We start from the raw sequence: 22,065 nt of genomic DNA on the forward strand, positions 1-22,065 counted from the left end.
GTTTAAAAAAAATTACATGTGTATATTGACAAAAAATCTACATTTAGGGCACTAGATCCAATATTAGGATTTACCACAAATTAGTTAGCATAAGTTAAGTGAAATTAAACCTTAGGATGACGACCCTAAGAAGTAGCTTAGGTAGTTGAGTCCGAAATGATAGTCTACTTAGCACCACTTAATCTATCCCAATTTAAGTTATCAAGTCGAAAGATAAGTAGATTAAATCGATCAATTAATTTAGTTATAGGCCGAAAGGTATTAATAATTGTTAGCTAATTTGTTAAAATGTGAATCTGAAGTTAATCATGAATATAGATCGAGTTAATCTTATACTTGTTTACATTGATTGAACTTCAATTGTTTATTTTAACATATATTTTATGTTTAATAATTATTTGTAATGACGTAATATAATTAGTGCGTAATTAGTATTTAAACTTAATCGTGTGATTGTTTGCAATTTAGTTGAGGCAAATTTCCATTAGGTATGATTGTTAGAATACTTCCTCATATTTTGTAACACTTTCTATATTACAAGTTAACCAATATATTTATACATACCGCACTTCATATTCATCTATTTGATTGTATATTTACAAGTCACCACGCACACACGTGGGAATGCAGTCAGTTGGCTTACGACGAATGTAAAATAACTTCATCTCTTCATTAAAGTATATTTGGGAATTTAAGTTTGTTCTTAATTCGAATTATTTGCTAGCAAAGCTGTTTATATTATATAAGAAGCAAGAGTTGAGATTTTAAGTTAAATTTCAAATAATTTCATCTTCACTTCTACTTATATAAAAATAAATAAATAAATCATTTTATAAGAGACACAAAATTTAAGGATTTGTTCATGTTTTAAAATATTATATATATATATATATGCCGCTTCAATTGAAATACTAAACTGGAGATAAAAAGATTTGATGTTGTAAATTTTGTATTTATTTTAGATTTAAATTGTCTTTTTATAGATTTATACAAAATACACTAATAAAAATATTTGTTATTTTTAAATAAAAATATTTTAAAGATATTTTCAATTTAATTGATGTCAATAATATCTGGTTAACTTGTAATATAAACTTAATTAAACATTTTAAATTAATTATTGGTATGATAGAACCAGCGTGTAAGTGAGAAAAAAGAAATATTTAAGCAGTATTTTTAAAACAATTGGTGACGAGATAATAAAAATGTAATCCGTATATAAGCCTACTAATATATTACTTTTATTATATATTTATATTTTTTTAAAATGAGTTTGATGTTAGATTAACTTGTGTCACTAAATTAATGAAGTATTTTATTTATAGTATATTAGTTTTGTTATATAAATTTAATTTATTTATTTAGTTATATCAACTCAATTAATTGTTTTATTTATAATATTAATATATTAATTATGTTACATAAATTTAAAAAAAATTCAAAAAAATTCAACTTATTTATATTATCCAAGCTGAATTTTCATTCGGACTTCAATTTATTTATAGAATAGATATAGATAAAAGATTTTAAAAATAAAATATAAAATTGTTTGTGAAAAAAAGATGGAAACACAATCATAGTGGAGAAAGAGCCAACGTGCGTTCCTTCCTTCTAAAAGAGAGGCGAATCACTCTCGCAGTCTCCTTTCCCCCCTGTCCCGTCTTCTTACCTCATTGCCAAAAGTTTCCAGCTTTCATAATTCCATTAACTTTCTAGTTTTTGATTACTTTATGCTTCTAATAACAGCTTATTAATTGGACTACGAAGTTAAAATGAGAAATTAGATTGGAGCGTTATTGTTTTTCATTTTCTTGAATGATCTGTAATTTCATTCGGCTTCTATCAATTTAATCAATTCACAATCCATTATTCTTGGTTGAAGAAGGAGTTCTCTGATCGTGAGGAGAAAAGGTACTGTGTTTTGGATACGTTGGTCGAAGCGATCTACAGAAGAAGTCAGATGGCGATACTATACGCTCTGGTTGCTCGTGGATCGGTGGTGCTGGCGGAGTTCACGGCGGCTTCAACAAATGCGAGCGCCATCGCCAGGCAAATTCTAGAGAAAACATCAGGAGACAACGACATTAACGTTTCGTATTCCCAAGATCGATTCATCTTCCACGTCAAACGCACCGATGGACTCACCGTTCTTTGTATGGCCGACGAAAGTGCCGGAAGTAAGTACATTACCTTTTCTTTTTTCTGAAAGCGAACTTATATTTGACTAACGCGACATGCTTATATTTCAATTTCAATTGCTTTGTTAAGTGTTGTTGATTTGTTCCCGATTAAAGGGAAATTTGCACATAAAATTAAGCGATTGAGAGAAAGAAAAGTAGAAGTTTTATGCTTGGTTGGCACTCAAGGGTTCCATTAAAAGTTCAAATGTGCAATTTCAGTTCAAGAATGGGGAAATGGTGAAAGGTCTTTTTCCTTTTTGGGTGGTTGATCATATCGTTAATGATAGCAATAGATGCCATATTCCGAGAAAGTAACAATCATTTTCAACTTTTGAGGGAATATTTTAACAAATCGAGAATTCATGGTTAGAATATTCTTTTGGTTTGCAATTACTTTGTGATCTCTTCTTTGTAAAAAACTCTTCTTGTCCAGTGCTGAAGATGATATATATTCTTGGTCATGGTGGATGTGTCTATGTCTATGGCATCTTTTGCAGGGCGAATTCCTTTTGCATTTCTTGAAGACATGCATCAGAGATTTGTCAGGACTTACGGCGGAGCTGTTCTTTCAGCTCTTCCCTATGGCATGAACGATGAGTTTTCAAGGGTTTTGAGCCAGAAAATGGAATATTACTCGAATGATCCTAATGCTGACAGGATAAATCGATTAAAAGGTGAAATGAGTCAGGTAATGCTTCTAATTAAGTCATTAATTCTATTATTCTAAATCTTCTAGCTTCTCATTTGATGGTCCGGGCATTCAACTTGCTATTGTTGTTTCTTGTACCATGATAGGTGCGAAATGTTATGATAGAGAATATTGACAAAGTTTTAGAGAGAGGTGATCGCTTAGAATTGTTGGTTGATAAAACTGCTAATATGCAAGGAAGTACCTTTCGCTTCAGAAAGCAAGCGCGCCGTTTTAAAAACACTGTGTGGTGGAGAAATGTCAGGCTTACGTACGCTTTTCGAACTTTAACCCTACTTTGTGTGTTTACATGTCTTGCATTGAGTATGGAAGTCTTAATTTGCTCCTTGAAATACATAATAGAGGGTAGGATAGATGAATCCATCACTTACTACTCGCTTTGAATATTGCAGGGTTGCGCTCATAATAATCCTCATAATTGTTGCTTATATCGTGACTGCGTTTGTTTGCAAGGGTCCCACGTTACCATCCTGTGTCTAAAACAAGGTCAACAGTTTGAGGTTCGAACACGTTCCGTAGCCCGGTGCTTCTTTTTTCCATTTGTCTCCGTTTTTGTTTGCTTGTTTCTAATCTCTGCTTGGGGGATATATGTGGGACGTTTCTGTTTCAATTTCCTCTGCAACGAGTCGTATTTACGTTTGTTCATTGAACTTGAAGCTGGTTGGTATTTGTATTTTGACGAAAGTGGCTTGATGACTCGTATTTATTCAAGAATATAAATTTTCTTTTGGGTGAAAGTTGTTTTTGCTATATTCATTGCCACTAGTATTTAGTTATGCAAACTGTAGTTGATTGATGCTCAAGTTATTCATGCATGTTTATGGATATCAGAGTCTCTTCAAATTATGCGCTTTGGTTGTTCATCCTAACCATCATAGGAACTCAACCAAAATGCCATATTCTTGAAATTGTATTCTACAATGGGACTGAAATTAAGGATGTAACACCTCTTAGTCTCTTTGGATAAATATGGCATATATCATTTAGCTAGACAAACCGCCCAACAGGCTAGGGCGCACCAGAGGATTCAAAATTTCTTGACTTAAATTTTTTTTTGAAAATTGTTATGAAGATCTACCTTTTTGTTAAAAGTCATTATTTTTCTTTCATTTTGTAACACATCCTTAAAGAACACAATAGGAATTGTAGAAAGAAGATCTATTATCCAACATTGCTAAGTTTTGGGATAATTACATGAGAACAAAACGAATCTGTAAGCTACCTGTCAAAATAGTCATGCATGGCGTAGTCCCCTTCAATTGATTCTTCTTCTACCATCAAATGCATGAGAAAGAAAAGTAACGAAGTAAGTTCGTTTGAATTTAGTGAGTTCCAAAAATGGACGCAAATAATTTACAAAAATAGCGCTAATCAACAAGCATCGATAGCCATAAGAAAAATAGACTTATTCGTGAGACTTTGTCGTACAGGCACAATACATCAATTGTAACGGCCCAAATTTCAGTAATATCAGAACAGTGATTTGAAATCACTAAATGTGACATGTGAGTTTAGATATTAGTAAGTAAATGTTAAGTGTGGTTTTAGAAATAATTTTGAATTAAATGAAATTATGTAGTATAGGAAGTTGTAGATAAAACAGAATAAAAATGAGATATCGAGACCTCGAATTCATAAATCGAGCCATAAATATTTTTAAAAATATTTATGGAGTGTAAATAAGTTAGTATTAAGTTTTCATTAGAAAATTTTAACGTTTGGATAGTCAATTAATTAAAAATGACTAAATTGAAAAAGGTACAAAACTTAATAAAATGATTAAATGGCTCAAGTGTTAAATGAGGGAGGACTTAAAAGGAAAATTAGCCTAAAGGGAATGGATGAGGCGGCATAAGCAATAAAAAAATCTGGAATCAGGTAAACTAAGGGTAAAATGGTAAGTTTTACAAAATTAAACAAATAAATTGAAATTGAAAGAGATTTCTAGGCCATTATTCTCATAATTTCGGCCAGACAGCCATGGGAGAGAGCTTTTAAGCTGGTTTTGCACAATTTCACTGCATGTGAGTTTATTTCTTGCCCTTTTCTTATATTTTTTGTATTTTTAAGACTTTTGCAATTAGGTCCAATCATCTAATTCATTAGTTTTTGATTTGGTGGGTGAAAGTGGAAGTTACCCTGGCTGAGTAAGGGCAGTATATGATGAATTATTATGAAATTGAAGTTCTAATTTCATATTAAGGTTGTTTTATTAAGTCATTTTGATAGAAAATGGCATTTAGGACCTAATTGTGAAAAAATTGTGAATTAAATGTTAGTGTTGAAATTCATAATATCAAAGGTTCTGAAATAATTTATAATGATAAAATAAAATGTTAATTGAGAAAAAAATTAGTTCAATTGATGGGTGAAATGAGTAGGGACTAAATTGTAAAAACTGTAAATTTTGGGGTAAAAGTGCAATTTCAAAATTTAAACAGCATAAATTGTGAAGTGAAATAGAATTCAAATAAATGCTAATGAGTAGAAATGCTTTATATTATAGATCAAGAATCCAAAGAAGAAGTTGCGGAATAGTCCCTAAATTTCAATATCTTCTACAAATCAGCCAGGTAAGTTCATATGCAAATGTTGGTAACATAGTTATTATTTTAAATATTTTTATGTTATTTAAATGATATGATAATTATTATGAAATATTATACTCGTGATAATTGTTTGATAATATGTCAAATTATGTGATATACTTGGAAAATGTGAAATACTACCGAGTATCGATATCAGCATTCCGTAGGAGATATTTGAGACACATGATTGGGAAAAAGGTCCTGTTGAACCTTAGGAATGTATTAGGATACAAGTGACATGTCACTAGGATATTTGGGCATCTGAACTCGTTGAGTTGAGTCCGAGTTCACTTATGGATGCGAATGTCCGAACTCGTTGAGTTGAGTCCGAGTTCGAGAGATGTAACTAGGCATCCGAGCTCGTTGAGTTGAGTCCGAGTTCACTTATGGATGCGAACGCCCGAGCTCGTTGAGTTGAGTCCGAGTTCGCTTATGGGCGGGTTACATGGTAGCTTGGCTACATATGTGGCACTTATGTGCAAACTTTCCATGTATCTGAATTATATTCCAATGTGTTCAACGGGTAAAATTCTACTCAAATGGAGGAATACTAGAGATGAAAGGGACGTATTGGTAAGTGTCGTGAAATGAATACTTTGAACAGGTTTATACTTAACCCTCGGGTTGAAAACTTGACATAACAACAATATGGTAAGATTGTAAATGAAAATGTGATATGAATGTCTCGGTGATGATTATGAAAATGATGTTTTATGTTTGCTTATATAGTTGTGTTACTTGCTATTTGCATGTGAACTTACTAAGCATTTATGCTTACTCCCTCCTTTTCATTCCTTGTAGTTTTGACAAGCCAGCTCGGAAATCAGAATCGGTCGGAGGCTTGCTCACACTATCCGTGTATCATCTTGGTATAACGGTTTGTATATTTTGAGCATGGCATGTATAGCATTATAATCATTTTGTGTATATAGTCTTATGATATGGTTATTGAGTGGTATGGAAATGCTTGATAATGATTAGCTGTTGGAATGGCTAATCAAGGACATATTTGGTGTTATGTATGCCTAAATGCTAGTTATTCCATGGAAATCATGAAATAGGTAAAATTTACCATAAAATAGATTAAGACAGCAGCAGTGATGTGAGTTTGAAAAATCATTAAAAATAGTAGAGATATAATTAGATGATGAATAAAATATGGAATTAAAGAATTATGAGTCTATTTTCATATGAATGGAACAAAACAGGTATATGAGTTATATTTTATGAGATGTTTAAATTTTTGTGAAACAGGGCCAGAGCGATTTCTGGATCCCCTGTTTTGACTTTGGAAATTCATCATAAATTGTACAAATATAATTAGAAGTCATGATTTATATGTACAGATTCCTTATTGAGTCTAGTTTTATTAGAAACAAACGGCATAGTCATTGAAACTCTGTACAGGGAGATATCTGATTCATAATACACAGAGGTCAGAACAGTCAAACCCTGAAACAGGGGATACTTTAACTAATAAACTGTACTAATTGGCCTGACCAAAAATTCTAGAAAAAAATTAGTAAATAGATATATGAGTCTAGTTTAAGAAAAAATTTACGGAATTGAATTTCGAGTTTCAGAACTCGAGATATGAATTTTTAAGCAACTGTGATGCAGTTGGACAGCTTGTCCGAATTTGTTTAAGTGCTCAAATAAGTTTAGTAATGCCTCGTGCTCGACTCCGGCGACGGTCTCGGGTAAGGAGGCATTACATCAATAATGTCATCTATAGCTTACTAGCGGAAACACTTTGCCAATTTAAATATAGCACACAATACACAGGCGTTTACTGTTCGCCAACTCATGCGTATCTTTCACAATCATGCATGTTTGCAAATGATCCTTCCTTGTGTTAGCCTCGGACCCATAATTCAGAATTTAGAATCACAAATCAGTTATATTCATATTCATATCATCCTTGTTAAGTAGAACATGTTCTCTTACAAGGCTGACCCATGATCTGCCAATCCGATTTGCAATATAATTGCCCTACTAGAGGCATCACAAATAGATTTTCTTTCCATATTTTCACACATCACAATTTATTTGTGTCGAAACCATTTTTTTATTTTGAAAAACAGGGGTCGACTTTAAAACGAAAAATGGAGTCGCCACCAATCATTTTTATTTAGGTGTGATCGGATCACCTTGTAAAACATTTTGTTTTATTGCAACATCGATTTTGGCCTACGAAATTCAAGAAAATAGGTTCGGGAGTCGGTTACATACGAGGAAGGATTAGCACTCTCGTAACGCCCAAAATTAGTACCTAATTGATTAACTTATGTCTTAATGTCAAAAATTTGAAAAGATTTTAAAATACAATCCTTTTTATTTAAAAGAAAACTTGAATAAATCGAATTGGATGATGCTAAGACTTCTTATTTCGAAGAAATAAAATGTCACACCCAGTAAGTTAGGACACGACATTTGAAACCTTTGAGAATAAGATTGTATTTTGTTTCTTAGAAATTTTTTGTTTCTTAGAAATTCTTACCTCGAGACAACAAAATCTCATATCCAGTAAGTTAGGACATCTCAAATTCTCGAGAATAAGCTTTTTATTTGAAATTCATGTGTTTCAATTTCAAAAGGGTATTCGGTTATTTAGATCAAACGAAGAAACCAAAACCCAGTACGTTAGGGCACAATTTCTCGAATTTCCAAATACGGAATATTGCCTTTATTTTAAAACAAAATTCCATGAATCGGGTGAAGGTTAATGTAGTGTAATTTGATGAAAAAAAATTAGGTACTAAGATGCATACCAGAATAACAAATGCATAATGCGAATGGTAATAACAATGACGAGAATAAAATGGAATAAAAAAATAAAACAAAGAAACTATAAAAAGAAAAAAATAATAGGTAAAATGTAACGACTCGAATTTTACCGTTACAGAAAAAGTGTATTTTCGGGTCTTCGTTTCTGAAAAATGGATTCGTAAATATTTATTAAAAATATTTACGAAGTCAATTGAGTGGTTAATTAGAGTTTAATTAAGTAAATTTAGTTTAACTAAGAGTAATTAGGAAAAATGACTAAATTGAATAAAGGATAAAAGTTGAATTGTAGATTAAAAGAAAATGAAGAGGACCAAAATGGCAATTATGCCATTTGTCCTAAGTGAGTGACATAAACATAAAAATCTGAGATTTTATGTGTTAAAATATATATTAAATTATTATTATATTATAGTATATTATATTATATATTATATTATATAAATAAGTAAAGAAACATAAGAAACAGAATGAAAGCAAACGAAACAGAGAAGTAACAGGGGAGAAAGAAAGAAAGAAAAAGAAAAAGGAAAATTTGGGTTTCAAGGCTCAAAGTTTAATTTGGTAAGTCAATTAAGTCATTTCTTCTTAAATTTTGATGTTTTAGAAGCTATGGAACAAGACTTTGATGAAATTAAGTTGATATTTTGAGAGTTTATAGATTTTCAAGTATAGTTCATGTTGAATAAAATAGTGAATTAAGGGTTTAATTGAGTAAATTTCAAGCTAGAATTGATAATAGGATCAAATTGTAAAGTAGGTTATAAGTTTTATGTTGTAGGGACTAAATTGATGAAATTTTGAAATTAGGAAAGTATGCTGGAAATTTAATATTTAAATGAGAGTATGGATGAAATTTGAATAGAAATAAAGTATGAATTAAGATAGAAAAGTAAGTGAATTTAGTTAGAATTAAATTGAAATTAAAGTAAATCAACATTTTGTACTAAGACTATTTTGGACAGCAGCAGTAGTCTAAGTTTGAAAAATCACCAAAAATTGTAGAAATTGAATTAGAGGATGAATAAAATATGAAATTAAATATTATTGAGTCTAGTTTCTTATAGAAGAAACGATATAAGCAATTGAATTGTAAATTTTGTGAGACAAGGTTAGAATGAATTCGGGTTCCCCTGTTCTGACTTTGGAAAATCACCAAAAATTGAATAAAAATAATTAGAGGCTCAAAGTTATATGTTTAGAATCCCTAATGAGTCTATTTTCATTAGAAATCAACGAGAATCTTATCCGAGTTCTGTACTGTGAGATAATTAATTTTTAGTGAAGAAGGGATGAAACTGTCAGACAACAGAATAGGGGTGAATTTAAAGAATAAATTGTACTTAATGGCTAAACCAAAAATTCTGAAAATTTTATTGTAAGAAGATTTGTGAGTCTAGTTTTAGGAAAAATTAGTGGATCTTAATTTAGAATTCTATAACTCAAGATATTAATTAGTAATCTATTAATGATTATGAATTGTATTAATTTCGTAGTCAATGTGGTACCAGAAATCTCGGCTAAGAAAGGACAAGACAAAGTCAATGGGAGTTAGCTCGAAAATTACGGTTTGTATTTCTATAATCCGAACCTAATACTTAATTATTGAATTTATTTCTTAATATGTATATTAAGTGTTTTGAAGTAAGAATTATTGTGTTTTGCTAATGAAATGGATTGATATAGTATGTGATGAATTTATTGAATTTATATTGATTGATTTACGTATATATATATATATATAGATATATATATTGAATATTGAATATATATTGATTATTTGAATTGAATTGAAATATAAATTGTTTGAAAATTTTAAATATGAGATTTGTGATATTTGGATATTTGTTATTGAAAAGTGAATTGAATTGTATTGAATTATGGATTTATGTGATTAATTAAAATGTGTATTGATTAAAAAATTGAAAGTGAATTGAATACCCTATTAACAGTATCGGGCTGAGTCGGATATAGTTGGCATGCCATAGGATTGGGAAGTGTTCAGGGATTCTTCGACCTCGAGTCGATGAGACACTGGGTGTCACTATATTTCTTCGGATAGATTCGATGAGGTCTGGGTACCAACTTTACTTGACTAGGCCGATGAGACACTGGGTGTCAAATATTGCTTGAACTATCCGATGAGGCACTGGGTGCCATATTGGTGTGTTTGGTTGGATCCGTGTATCCGCCAAGGTCCGAGTCTTGTTAATAGGGGTAAATAAGTGAAAAGATAAGTCGAGTGAATTTGATTGATTGAGCTATTGGAATGAAATGAGAAATTGAATTGAGAATTGAAATTGAGATATGAGATTGAAAACATGAACCAAAAGGTTCATGAAATGAGTGAAGTTCAAATGGATGATGATTGATGTTAGAATGAATTAAAATGGTATATTGTTAAGAAGTAAAATGTGAAAACAAGTGAATTGTGAATATATTGTATAGAATTTATACGGTAAGTAAATGAAAAGAATTGAACAAATATGTTATTGTGTTTGTTATATGACTTGTATAGAATTTATATGGTAAGTAATTGAAATTTTATCTATAAAACAAATAAATGAATACTTATAATTGTTATTGTGATTTTAAGTTTAATTGTTATATTATTAAGTGTTCGGATTATGGAAATACCACTGAGTATACCATACTCAGCGTACGGTTTGTTTCGTCTTGCAGATTTAGTAAAGATAGAACGTTGAATCAAGATCCCGATTCGATCCCGAATTCATTAAGGTAAAGTGTGTTAATTATTGATAATGGCATGTACCTAGGATGTTTTATGAGAGTCATTTAGGTTGTAGATGTACTCATGAAATGAGTAAATTATGGTTGGCAACGGTATGTAGTATGAATTTTGAAATTTACTAAAATTGTAGTAATTCTAAATTAGTCCCGAATTGAATTTATCGTTCATATTGGACCGCGAGGGCCCATTAAAGGGACGACATCTTAAAACTAGGATGTGTGTAAATATTTATTTTAATTAATGACCGAAATTGGACTGTACTGACTGGTAATATCTCGTAACCCTATTCCGATGACGGTATAGGGTTAGGGGGAGTTACATAAAAACTAAAAAAACCAAAAGAACAATAGAACCTAGAAATAAACCAATAAATAGATACTATGTAAAATAGCCTCAATAATAATAATAATAATAATGATGATGATAATATTAATAAAAATAATAAGTAGTCTAAAGCTTAAAAGAATTACGTAAATGAATAATAAGATGATCATAAAATGTCTAAAAGTAAGGATAATGATAATAAGTAAGTAAGTAAACACAAAAAAAAATGATGTAATATATAACATGCAAAAGTATTAAATATATATATATATATATAACGGAATAATAATAATGAGGGCCAAAAAATAAAAATGAACTAAACAAAATAATAAAAGGGATAGTAAATGAAATAACAAAAATACTAATAAAAATTTAATTAAAAATTTAAAGTAGGCTGAATAACAAAAAAATATTAAGTAAAATGGTTTTAAAATAATAATAATAATAATAAGGTAAAAAATAATAAAATAATAAAAGCACTATTACGTCACTACTAATAATAATAATAAAAGAAAACAGTAATATTATATAGAATAATAGTAAAAGTAATAAAAATAATAATAATAATAGTAATAAAAAAATAATAATACTAATATAATATCAATAATAAAATAGCACTCTCCCCCTTCCTTCTAAATCATCGGTCCGACCTTGCTCAAGTTCTTTGGACCTCCAACGCATTGCCATCGCCAATCACCATACATCTATGCGGACCTAAAAAAACTCTTTTTCGGCAATTTCAAAATGGGTAAGCTTCTTTCCCTTTATTTTTAGTTTCGTATGTAAAATAAACAAAATAAAATTGAAAGATAAAATAAAATAAACAAAGAATTTAAAACGAGAATAGATGAAAAAACACCTCTTTTATTTTGATTTTTGATTAATCTCGTGTATTTCTTATATTGAAAGTCTCTATTCGAATCTCTCTCCTTTTTCCTCCAAAAAAAAATGAACCCCCTTTACAATAGTTTTGAATGGCTTTTATAGCTAAATTTTACAACTGATTACCTCTTTCTTTTTGCACGCAAGTGGGGTGATGGAGTTAGTGGGGTGGTTTAGTAGGGTGTTAATTGGACTGTTAATTTATTTGGTGTTTTGGGCTCTACTTGTTGGGCCCGGGCAAAATTTAGGCTCTACAATTTAGTATTGGGCTTGTGCAACAAGGAGAGTGTTTTTACATCGATAATGGTCATACTCTGTAACAGCTCGATTTTTCAGTAGTATCAGAAACAGTGGTTTCAAGGCCACCAAATTCTGCGAGTAAGTTCGTAAATATTATTATCTAATATTTACGAATTAAATATGGTTTTAAAAAAATGTCTTTGAATTAGTAATTTGTGTTTTATAATGATTTATTAGGTCAAGTAGTTTTAGAAAGTAAGGTATCATGACCCCGTTTCTATAAATTGAGCCGTAAATATTTTTATAAATATTTACGAATTTCATTAAGTTAGTATTGAAGTTTCGATGAAAAATTTTAACATTTCGATAACTAATTAATTAAAAGGACTAAATTGAAAAAGATACAAAATTTGATAATTATAAAAATTAAGTGATTAAATGGTTTAATTAATTAATAAGGAAGGACTTAAAGGAATAAATAAACCTAAATGAAGGGTTGAGGTGGCATATGAAAGAAAAAATAATAATAAAATAAAGCCTTTAATGGCAAAATTGTAACTTTTAGGAAATTAAAATGAAACAAATTGAATTTGAAGTTTTCTATACAATTCATCTCTAATTTTCAGTCAAAAATAGACATAGAAGAGAGCTTAAGCTAGTTTTTCATATTTTTGCTTTATATTAAGTTCCCGTAGAAACTCGTGAAAAAGGAAAAATAACAGAATAGTTCCTGAACTTCTACAAATACTACAATTCAATCTAGGTAAGTTCGTACGGTTAAAAAATTTAATATTTTGTATAAATTGATGAATGATATTATTTATCTATTCTATTTTTAGAATTAAATTATTGTTGGAATTATAATATTGAATTGGATTTTGGTTTGAATGGAACGCGAGATTTGAGTACATTCGTATTTTGGTGTATGATGGTATTGGAAGGAGACAATGACAGTTTTCCCAAGTAAATCAGGGTTTAACATTTGTTGCGAACTCTCGTGTTTTACTTTATGTTAAGCTCTTATGAGCTTCTATTCAACTCTTATGAGTTTCTATTTAGCTCTTACGAGCTTCTATTTAGCTTTCGAGCTTTTGTTCAACTCTTATGAGTTTTTGTTTAGCTCTTACGAGCTTATGTTCAGCTTCTGAGCTTCTGTTCAACTCTTATGAGTTTTTGTTTAGCTATTATGAGCTTCTATTCAGTTTTCAAGTTTCTGTTCAGCTCTTACGAGCTTCTATTGGTGTATTTAGGAAGACTAGCTCTTATGAGCTTCTGTTAACGATGTAATCTTGTCCGTAAGTCATTCTTCGAATGGAAAATTTCGGTAAGGTGATTTATCTAATGAATTTGAAAGACATGTTATTCATTTTTATATTGATTTGAAAACGAATGTTATTATTAATAGAAGTTATGAATGACAGGAAATTGTTAATGAATGATAGGGAATTGACATGGACGAGTTTATTTATTTGACTTGTTATAGTAGGTTCAACAAGATTTTTGTTTAAAATGTCAAACTTACTAAACTTCATTAAGCTTATTTGTATTGTTTAATATCTTTGTAGATTTTTAGAAAGTTGGACGATTGGATCAGCACTCAAGTCACACTATCGAGCTTATCACGGTAGTTTTTTGAAACATTAAATACGGTTTATATGTTATGTATTGGCTTTTGCTTGATTTTGATCAAAATTTAACTTACGTAAATATTATGAATAATATTTTGTTTATATAACCAACATACATATTGATATGAAATTAAGGTATGAGTGTGATATTAGTATGAGTGATATATATATGTATATAATTGAGTTAATGTAAACTTTGGTAACTTGGTTAGATAGGTTAATTAGGTAAGTTTGGATACTTCGTTGACATGTTTTAAGTTGTCATATGAAGTGCCTAAGGCCATTTTGGTTGTAGGCAGGGATAATACATGTTTAAGACATAATTTTAACTTGTGTTGAAGGCCTTGTTATGGCTTGTTGATGTGCAATTTGTTGAGGCTACGTTGGCGTCAATTTGGGTGAGAAATGTGGCTCATAAAATGATCTATTTTTGTCCATAAGGGTATAGACACGGATGTGTGTCTCGGTCGTGTGTGACACACAGCCAGGTGACACGGCTGTGTGTCCCCTGCATCTTTTAAGAATACAAGTCAGTATGCTCACACGGCCTAGCCACACGGCCATGTGACTTCTGCAGTGTTGAAATTTTTGAATAATTTTGAAAAATTCTCTGAGTTTTCGATTTAGTCCCGAATTGTTTCTAATATGCATTTTGGGTCCTAAGGGCTAGTATAAGGGACAATATGTTTAATTTCAATTGGTTTCTAACATGAATGTTGTAACGTCCCCTAACCGTATACCGTCACCGGAATAGGGTTACGAGACATTACCAGTCAGTACAGTCCAATTTCGGTCATTAATTAAAATAAATATTCACACACATCCTAGTTTTAAGATGTCGTCCCTTTAATAGGCCCTCGCGGTCCAATATGAACAGTAAATTCAATTCAGGACTAATTTAGAATCACTACGAATTTTTAGTAAATTTCAAAATTCATACTATATACCATTGCCAACCATAATTTACTTATTTCATCAATACTTTTACAACCTAAATGACTCTCATTAAACATCCTGGGTACATGCCATTATCAATACTCAACATACTTTACCTTAATGAATTCGGGATCGTCCTGGGATACTGATTCAACGTACTATCTTTACTTAACCTGCGCACGGAAACAAACCGTACGCTGAGTATGGTATACTCAGTGGTATTTCTATAATCCGAACATTTAATAATATAACAAATACTTAAGATCATAATAACAATTACAATTATGCAATTATTTATTCATAGATAAATTTCAACTACTTACCATATAAATTTTATACAGTTCATATAACAAACACAACAACATATTTGCTCAATTCTTTTCATTTACTTACCGTATAAATTCTTTACAATATATTCGCAATTCACTTGTATTCACACTTTACTTCTTAACAATGTACCATTTTAATTCATTTTAACATCAATCATCATCCATTTGAACTTCACTCATTTCATGAACCTTTTGGTTCATGTTTTCAATCTCATATCTCAATTTTAAAACTAATGATGATAATAGAATGGAAATGGAATAGAATTTATATGGGTTTGGATTGAAATCATCTCTATCTGCGAAAAGAAAGATGATATTTGAATGATCATCAAAGGTATGGTGAAGTCTGCATATTTTGTTCTGGTATGAATAAATTTCTTACTTAATAACTGTCTGAAATATGGGTTTTTGAGATTGTTAGATTCATGGTATGGTAATTTTTATTATTTCTGATTGAAATATATGGTTTATATTCTGACTCTAGAACAAATATAAGAAGTTTGAGGTATGTAATAATAGTTTACCTCACTGCATGAAGCTCTATATGTTGAAATGTAAAACTTCACAGTATCTGATTGAATATGGTGAGAAAATAAAAATACAAGGCTGTTTGATTTGTGAAATTGAATAAGAGTGGAAGAGATTGAAAAAGAGAGGTCGGATTCTCGTTCTGCTTGGGTACCTGAAATTATAGAAAGAGTTAGTCGGTAATGAATTGATTGGTTTCACCTCCGAAGCTACACAAAATTTGTGATGCTCAGAAAATGTAGGTCAAATCTCTTATATGTTAGCTTGACAAGGGATATCGAAATTTAAATTGATTCATTGTATGAAGAAGAAGAACCGATTGAGATACTAGATTGCAATGTGAAGTTACAATACTGATGAAGCAATATGGGAACCGAAAGAAACAATGAGACTTTTATACCCCTACCTCTTTTCAGGTAAATTTCGAGAACGAAATTCATTAAAGGGGGGAGAATTGTAATGACCCAAATTTTACGGTTATCGGGAAAGTGAATTTTCGGGTCTCCATTTCTAAAAAAATAGATTCGTAAATATTTACGAAGTCAATTGAATGGTTAATTAGACTTTAATTAAGTAAATTTAGCTTAATTAAGAGTAATTAGTGGAAATGATTAAATTGAATTAAGTGTGAAAGTTTAATTATAGAATAAAGAAAAGTGAAGGGACTAAATAAGAAATAAGCCAAAAAGAGGTGACAAATGTATGGTTAAAATAAGTTAAATGTGTACAAATATAAATGGTACACATGTATTATACATGTGTATTTACTTATTATATAAGTAAAATAATAATAATTAAAATATATTATATTAATATTATTTTATATTAATTAATTAAATAAATAAAAGTTATGACAAGTGTAAGGTGGAAAATTAATACATGTGTATTAATAAATATACACATGTATAAATAATAAATATTATAATAGTTTAATAATAAAATAAATAAATAAAATAAATAAATAAATGAAATAAAAGAAATGAAAAAGAAAAACAAAGCAAACGAAACAGAGAAGAAAGAAAGGAAAGAAAGAAAGAAAGGGAGAAAAGTGAAAATCAAGGTTTTGAAGCTTTAAACTTTAATAGGTATGTCAATTTAGCCCTTTTTACTTAATTTTGATGTTTTAAAAGCTTTAGAACAAAGTTTTGATGAAATTAAGTTGATATTTTGAAAGTTATTAGATTTATAAATATTGTTCATGTTGAGTAAAATGATGAATTAATGGCTAAATTGATAGAAATTCAAGTTAGAAATGAAATAAGGATTGAATTGTAAAGTGATTCATAAGTTTTATGCTTTAAGGACTAAATTGAAAGAATTTCGAAATTATGGTTTTATGATGAAAAATAGATAATTATGTCTAAGTTTGGTTAAAAATTGAGTACAAATAAAGTATGAATTAAGATAGAAAAGTAAGTGAATTTAGTTAGGATTAAATTGAAATTAAAAGTAGAAAATCAACATTTTGCACTAAGACTATTTTGGACAGCAGTAGTAGTCTAAGTTTGAAAAATCACCAAAAATTTTAGAAATTGAATTAGAGGATGAATAAAATATGGAATTAAAGCTTATTGAGTCTAGTTTCTTATAAAAGAAACGGTTTAAGCAATTGAATTGTAAATTATGAGATATAATGAATTTTGTGAGACAAGGTCAGAATGAATTCGGGTTCCCCTGTTCTGAATTTGGAAAATCACCAAAAATTGGAGAAAAATAATTAGAGGGTTAAAGTTATATTTTTAGAATCCCTAATGAGTCTATTTTTAGGAGAAATCAACGGGAATATTATCCGAGTTTTGTACTGTGAGATAATTAATTTTTAGTGAAGAAGGGTCAAACTGTCGAGACAATGAGAATAGGGTGAATTTAAAGAATAAACGTACTTAATGGCTAAACCAAAAATTCTGATTTATGGTAAGAAGATTTGTGAGTCTAGTTTCAGGAAAAATTAACGGATCTTAATTTATAATTCTGTAACTCAAGATATAAATTAGTAATGTATTAATGATTATGAATTGTATTAATTTCGTAGTCAATGTGGTACCGAAAATCTCGGCTAAGGAAGGACAAGACAAAGTCGACGGGAGTTAGCTCGAAAATTACGGTTTGTATTTCTATAATCCGAACTCAGTCATTATTTGTTATATTTATATACATATGACAATTGTTAGTGTTAGAATTATGATGTTTTACAATCGAAATGGATTGATTTTGGTATGTGATGAATTTATCAAATTTATATTGATTGAAATCATTTTGATTGAATTTATATTGATTGAAATATATATTATATATATGATTTATGTAAAATTTGAATATTGAATGAATGTTATATTGAAAAATTATATTGATTGGAATATGAGGAATTGATATGAATATATGAGATTTGTGATAATTGAATATTTGATATTGAAAAGTGAATTGAGTTGTATTGAATTATGAATTAATGTGAATAATTGAAATATATTTGTTGAATTGAATGAAAATATATAAAATTATGAAAATGTGTGAATATATGTGATTATTAGAATGGTATATTGATGAAAGATTTATTAAATTCAGAAAGTGAATCGAATACCCTATTAACAGTATCGGACCAGATTGGATACAAATGGCATGCCATTGGATTTATGATGTGATGAGGAGATTTGTAGTTCGGCCGAGAAGATGTTTCTGTTATTATATACTTCGGTTTATCTGAAGAGGCATTTAATGCCTTATTGGTGTGTTTGGGAGGATATGATATACTGATGTGTTATGGAGGATTTATAATATTCCGGGTGTGTTTGGGTTGGATATTCTGGTGTGTTTGGGAGGAATCCACGTATCTATCAGATTCCGAGTCTTGTTAATAGGGGTAAATAAATGAAAAGATAAATCGAGTGAATTTGATTGATTGAGTTATTGGAATGAAATGAGAAATTGAATTGAGAATTGAAATTGAGATATGAGATTGAAAACATGAACCAAAAGGTTCATGAAATGAGTGAAGTTCAAATGGATGATGATTGATGTTAGAATGAATTAAAATGGTATGTTGTTAAGAAGTAAAGTGTGAATACAAATGAATTGTGAATATATTGTAAAGAATTTATACGGTAAGCAAATGAAAAGAATTGAGCAAATATGTTGTTGTGTTTGTTATATGGCTTGTATAGAATTTTTATGGTAAGTAAATGAAACTTATCTATAAAATAAATAAATGAATAGTTATATTTGTTATTGTGATTTTAAGTTTAATTGTTATATTATCAAGTGTTCGGATTATAGAAATACCATGAGTGTATACTCAGCGTGCGGTTTGTTTCGTCGCAGAGTTAAGTTAAGGCTAGATCTGTCGAATCAAGATTCCAGTGATCCCGAATTCAATGAGGTAAAGTATGTTGAGTATTGATAATGGCATGTACCTAGGATGTTTAATGAGAGTCATTTAAGTTGTAAAAGTATTGATGAACTAAGTAAATTATGGTTGGCAACGGTATATAGTATGAATTTTGAAATATAAAAAAAAAAATTCGTATTGATTCTAATAGTTCCAAATTGAATTTACTGTCCATATTGGACCGCGAGTGTAACATTCCGAAATAGGGCCTAAACGGAACAGTGGTTGCGAAACCACAAATTCAGGGTAAAAAAAATATATATATATATTTTATTATTATTTTGAGGTTCATGGTATGATTACATGATTGTGTGAAAATTTCGTGATAAAATTCTATGCATAAAGTGCTTAAATTGAGGTTAGGGACTAAATCGAATAATTTGCAAAACTTGCATTCTAGAAGTTTTTAGTATGAAATTATTTTGGAATATTAATTAGGAGATCTTAAATGGTAATTTGACCAATTTTAAGTTCATGGACAAAATTAGGACATGGAAGGAATTTTTGAAAGTTTAGTAAGGAGGGCATTTTGGTCATTTGGTTATTAACATTAATAAAAGGTGAAAAGATGATAAAATTGTATCATCTTCTTCAAGTTACCAGCAGAACCTTACCTCTCTCCATAGCTGGGGTTTCTTCAACTTTCAAGCTTCATAGTAAGTGATTCCAAGCCCGCTTTTAATGATCTTTACGTTTTTAAAGTCCCTTAGCTCGATAAAGCTTATGCTAGCAATAATTTAAGTTAGGAATCAAATTTGGAAAAATAATCATAGGTGAAATTTGTGTATTTTGATGTTTTATGATGGAATATGAGGTTTTAAATTATGTTAGACAACTTGTGCTACTTGGTTTTAAGTGAAAACGAGTAAAAGGCTTAATCGGTAAAAATACCTAATAGTCATAAGTACATGTTAGTGTGTGAATTTGATGTTGCCATAGAAGGAAAAATGATCAGCATGTCATAAAACATAAGAGAATAGGATGAAGTTTAATTTACGAGCCTTGGGGCAAAAGTGCAAATATGTGAAAGTTTAGGGCAAAATGTAATTTTGTCAAAGTTTGAGTAAAGGGTTGTTTTGATAAATGTTGATTTAAATAAGCTAAATTTGCTATTATAGATCAAGAAGAGCGAAATTCGAGAGTAGATCGGGAAAAGAAAAGTAAAGGACTAAATTGTAAAGTTTAGTCACATTTTGTATCGAGGTAAGTTTGCAGTAAATAAATGCAATATTCTTTTATTTTACATTATTATTGTCAATTTCAGCATTTATATATTTATGTTATGAAAATATTTAAAGTCGAATTTAAGGTGAAGTGACAGAGAAAAGTGTTAGAAAGCCCGGTTGAACCCTAGGAATGTTAGGATATTAGGGTTGACAGACGAACGAAATGAGCCATGTAAGTCCATATTAGAAATATGACTTTGGAGACAGGATTGAGCCATGTAAGTCCATATTATATATGGCATTGGAGACAGAATAATTCATATAAGTCCATGTCAAAGACATGGCATTGGCGAGATATTGATAGACAGAACGACCTAGTATCCTTAGTATTCCGAGTGGTTCAACGGGTCAGGATACGAGTTAAATTACAATGAATTAACAGCAAAGGAAAAGTAGATTATACTTATGAAAAGGAAAGGTCGTAAGAAAGAAGGTAAGGGAATAAAGAAAAGATAGAAATTGAGAAGTAAAGAAATTTATGATGTTAGATGATATTATGCATAATTATCCATTATGTTGAATGTTGTGATTTATTTGCTTGTAAGCTTACTAAGCCTAGTGCTTAATCTCTTTATTTTCTTCTTCTTATAGTACTTATCTAGCCACTCGGGATCGAAGGAAACGTCGGAGGCCGATCACACTATCAAAGAAATAACTCGGTATAATTAGACGTTTTGTTTTGTGTATGGCATGTATAGAAACTTAGCCACTTTTGGTATAATATGAAAAATGAATGATGTGTAAATACTTGCTAGTGATTAGCTAATAAAATGGCCGATGATATGCATGTTTATTAATATGTATGATTGAATGGTGATTATCACATGAAAATTATGAAAAATGTGAAAGTAACCTAAAAACAGATTCAAGTAACAGTAATGACGTAACTTTGAAAAATCACTAAAATTTTATAAACATAGTTTGAAGATGAATAATATATGAAATTAAAGCTTATTATGTCTATTTTCTTATGGAATAAGAAAAATAGGTAAAGGTATTATATTTCATGATATATCTGAGTTTTAGTGAAATAGGGTCAAAGCGATTTCTGGAACCCCTGTTTCAACTTTGGAAATTCACCATAAATTGTACAAAACTAATTAGAAGGTATACTTTATATGGTTATAATCCTTGTTGAGTCTAGTTTTAAGAGAAACAAACGGCTTAGTGATATGAATTTTTTACAGGAAGAAACATGGTTCGTAGTAACAAGAGGTTAGTGCAGTCGAGTTTTGAAACAGGGGAAACTTTAACTAATAAACTGTACTAATTGGCCAAGTCAAAAATCTATGAAAAAAATTAGTAGATAGATATATGAGTCTAGTTTAAGGAAAAATTTACGGATCTTAATTTTGAGTTTCGGAACTCAAGATATGAATTTTTAGGCGACTACAATGCAAAATGGCAGCACATTCCGAAATGCTTAAATAAATAATTTAAACCTATTTAAGGGATAGAATAAGTTTAGTAATGCCTCGTGCTCGATTCTGGAAACAGTCTCGGGTAAGGAGTGTTACAGCGAGGGCCCATTAAAGGGGCGACATCTTAAAACTAGGATGAGTATGAATATTTAT

General features: G+C 29.9%; 1 protein-coding gene and 1 long non-coding RNA gene across 2 annotated transcripts; both read left to right on the forward strand.

Moving 5' to 3' along the window:
* Positions 1-1,534: 1,534 nt before the first annotated feature.
* On the forward strand, positions 1,535-3,626 carry LOC108472412 (vesicle-associated membrane protein 711-like). The gene is made up of 4 exons (XM_017773924.2): positions 1,535-2,177; positions 2,678-2,868; positions 2,976-3,139; positions 3,282-3,626. Exons 1-4 carry the CDS (start codon positions 1,961-1,963, stop codon positions 3,367-3,369), a joined length of 660 nt encoding a protein of 219 aa, XP_017629413.1. The 5' UTR covers positions 1,535-1,960; the 3' UTR covers positions 3,370-3,626.
* A 1,230-nt stretch (positions 3,627-4,856) lies between these two features.
* LOC128293036 (uncharacterized) lies at positions 4,857-6,331 on the forward strand. Its single transcript, XR_008283058.1, has 3 exons — positions 4,857-4,913; positions 5,396-5,462; positions 6,279-6,331. It is a non-coding gene; the product is annotated as an uncharacterized LOC128293036 (long non-coding RNA).
* Positions 6,332-22,065: the final 15,734 nt, after the last annotated feature.

The sequence above is a fragment of the Gossypium arboreum genome, chromosome 5, assembly GCF_025698485.1.
Source record: "Gossypium arboreum isolate Shixiya-1 chromosome 5, ASM2569848v2, whole genome shotgun sequence".
NCBI classification, from domain to species: Eukaryota; Viridiplantae; Streptophyta; class Magnoliopsida; order Malvales; family Malvaceae; genus Gossypium; species Gossypium arboreum.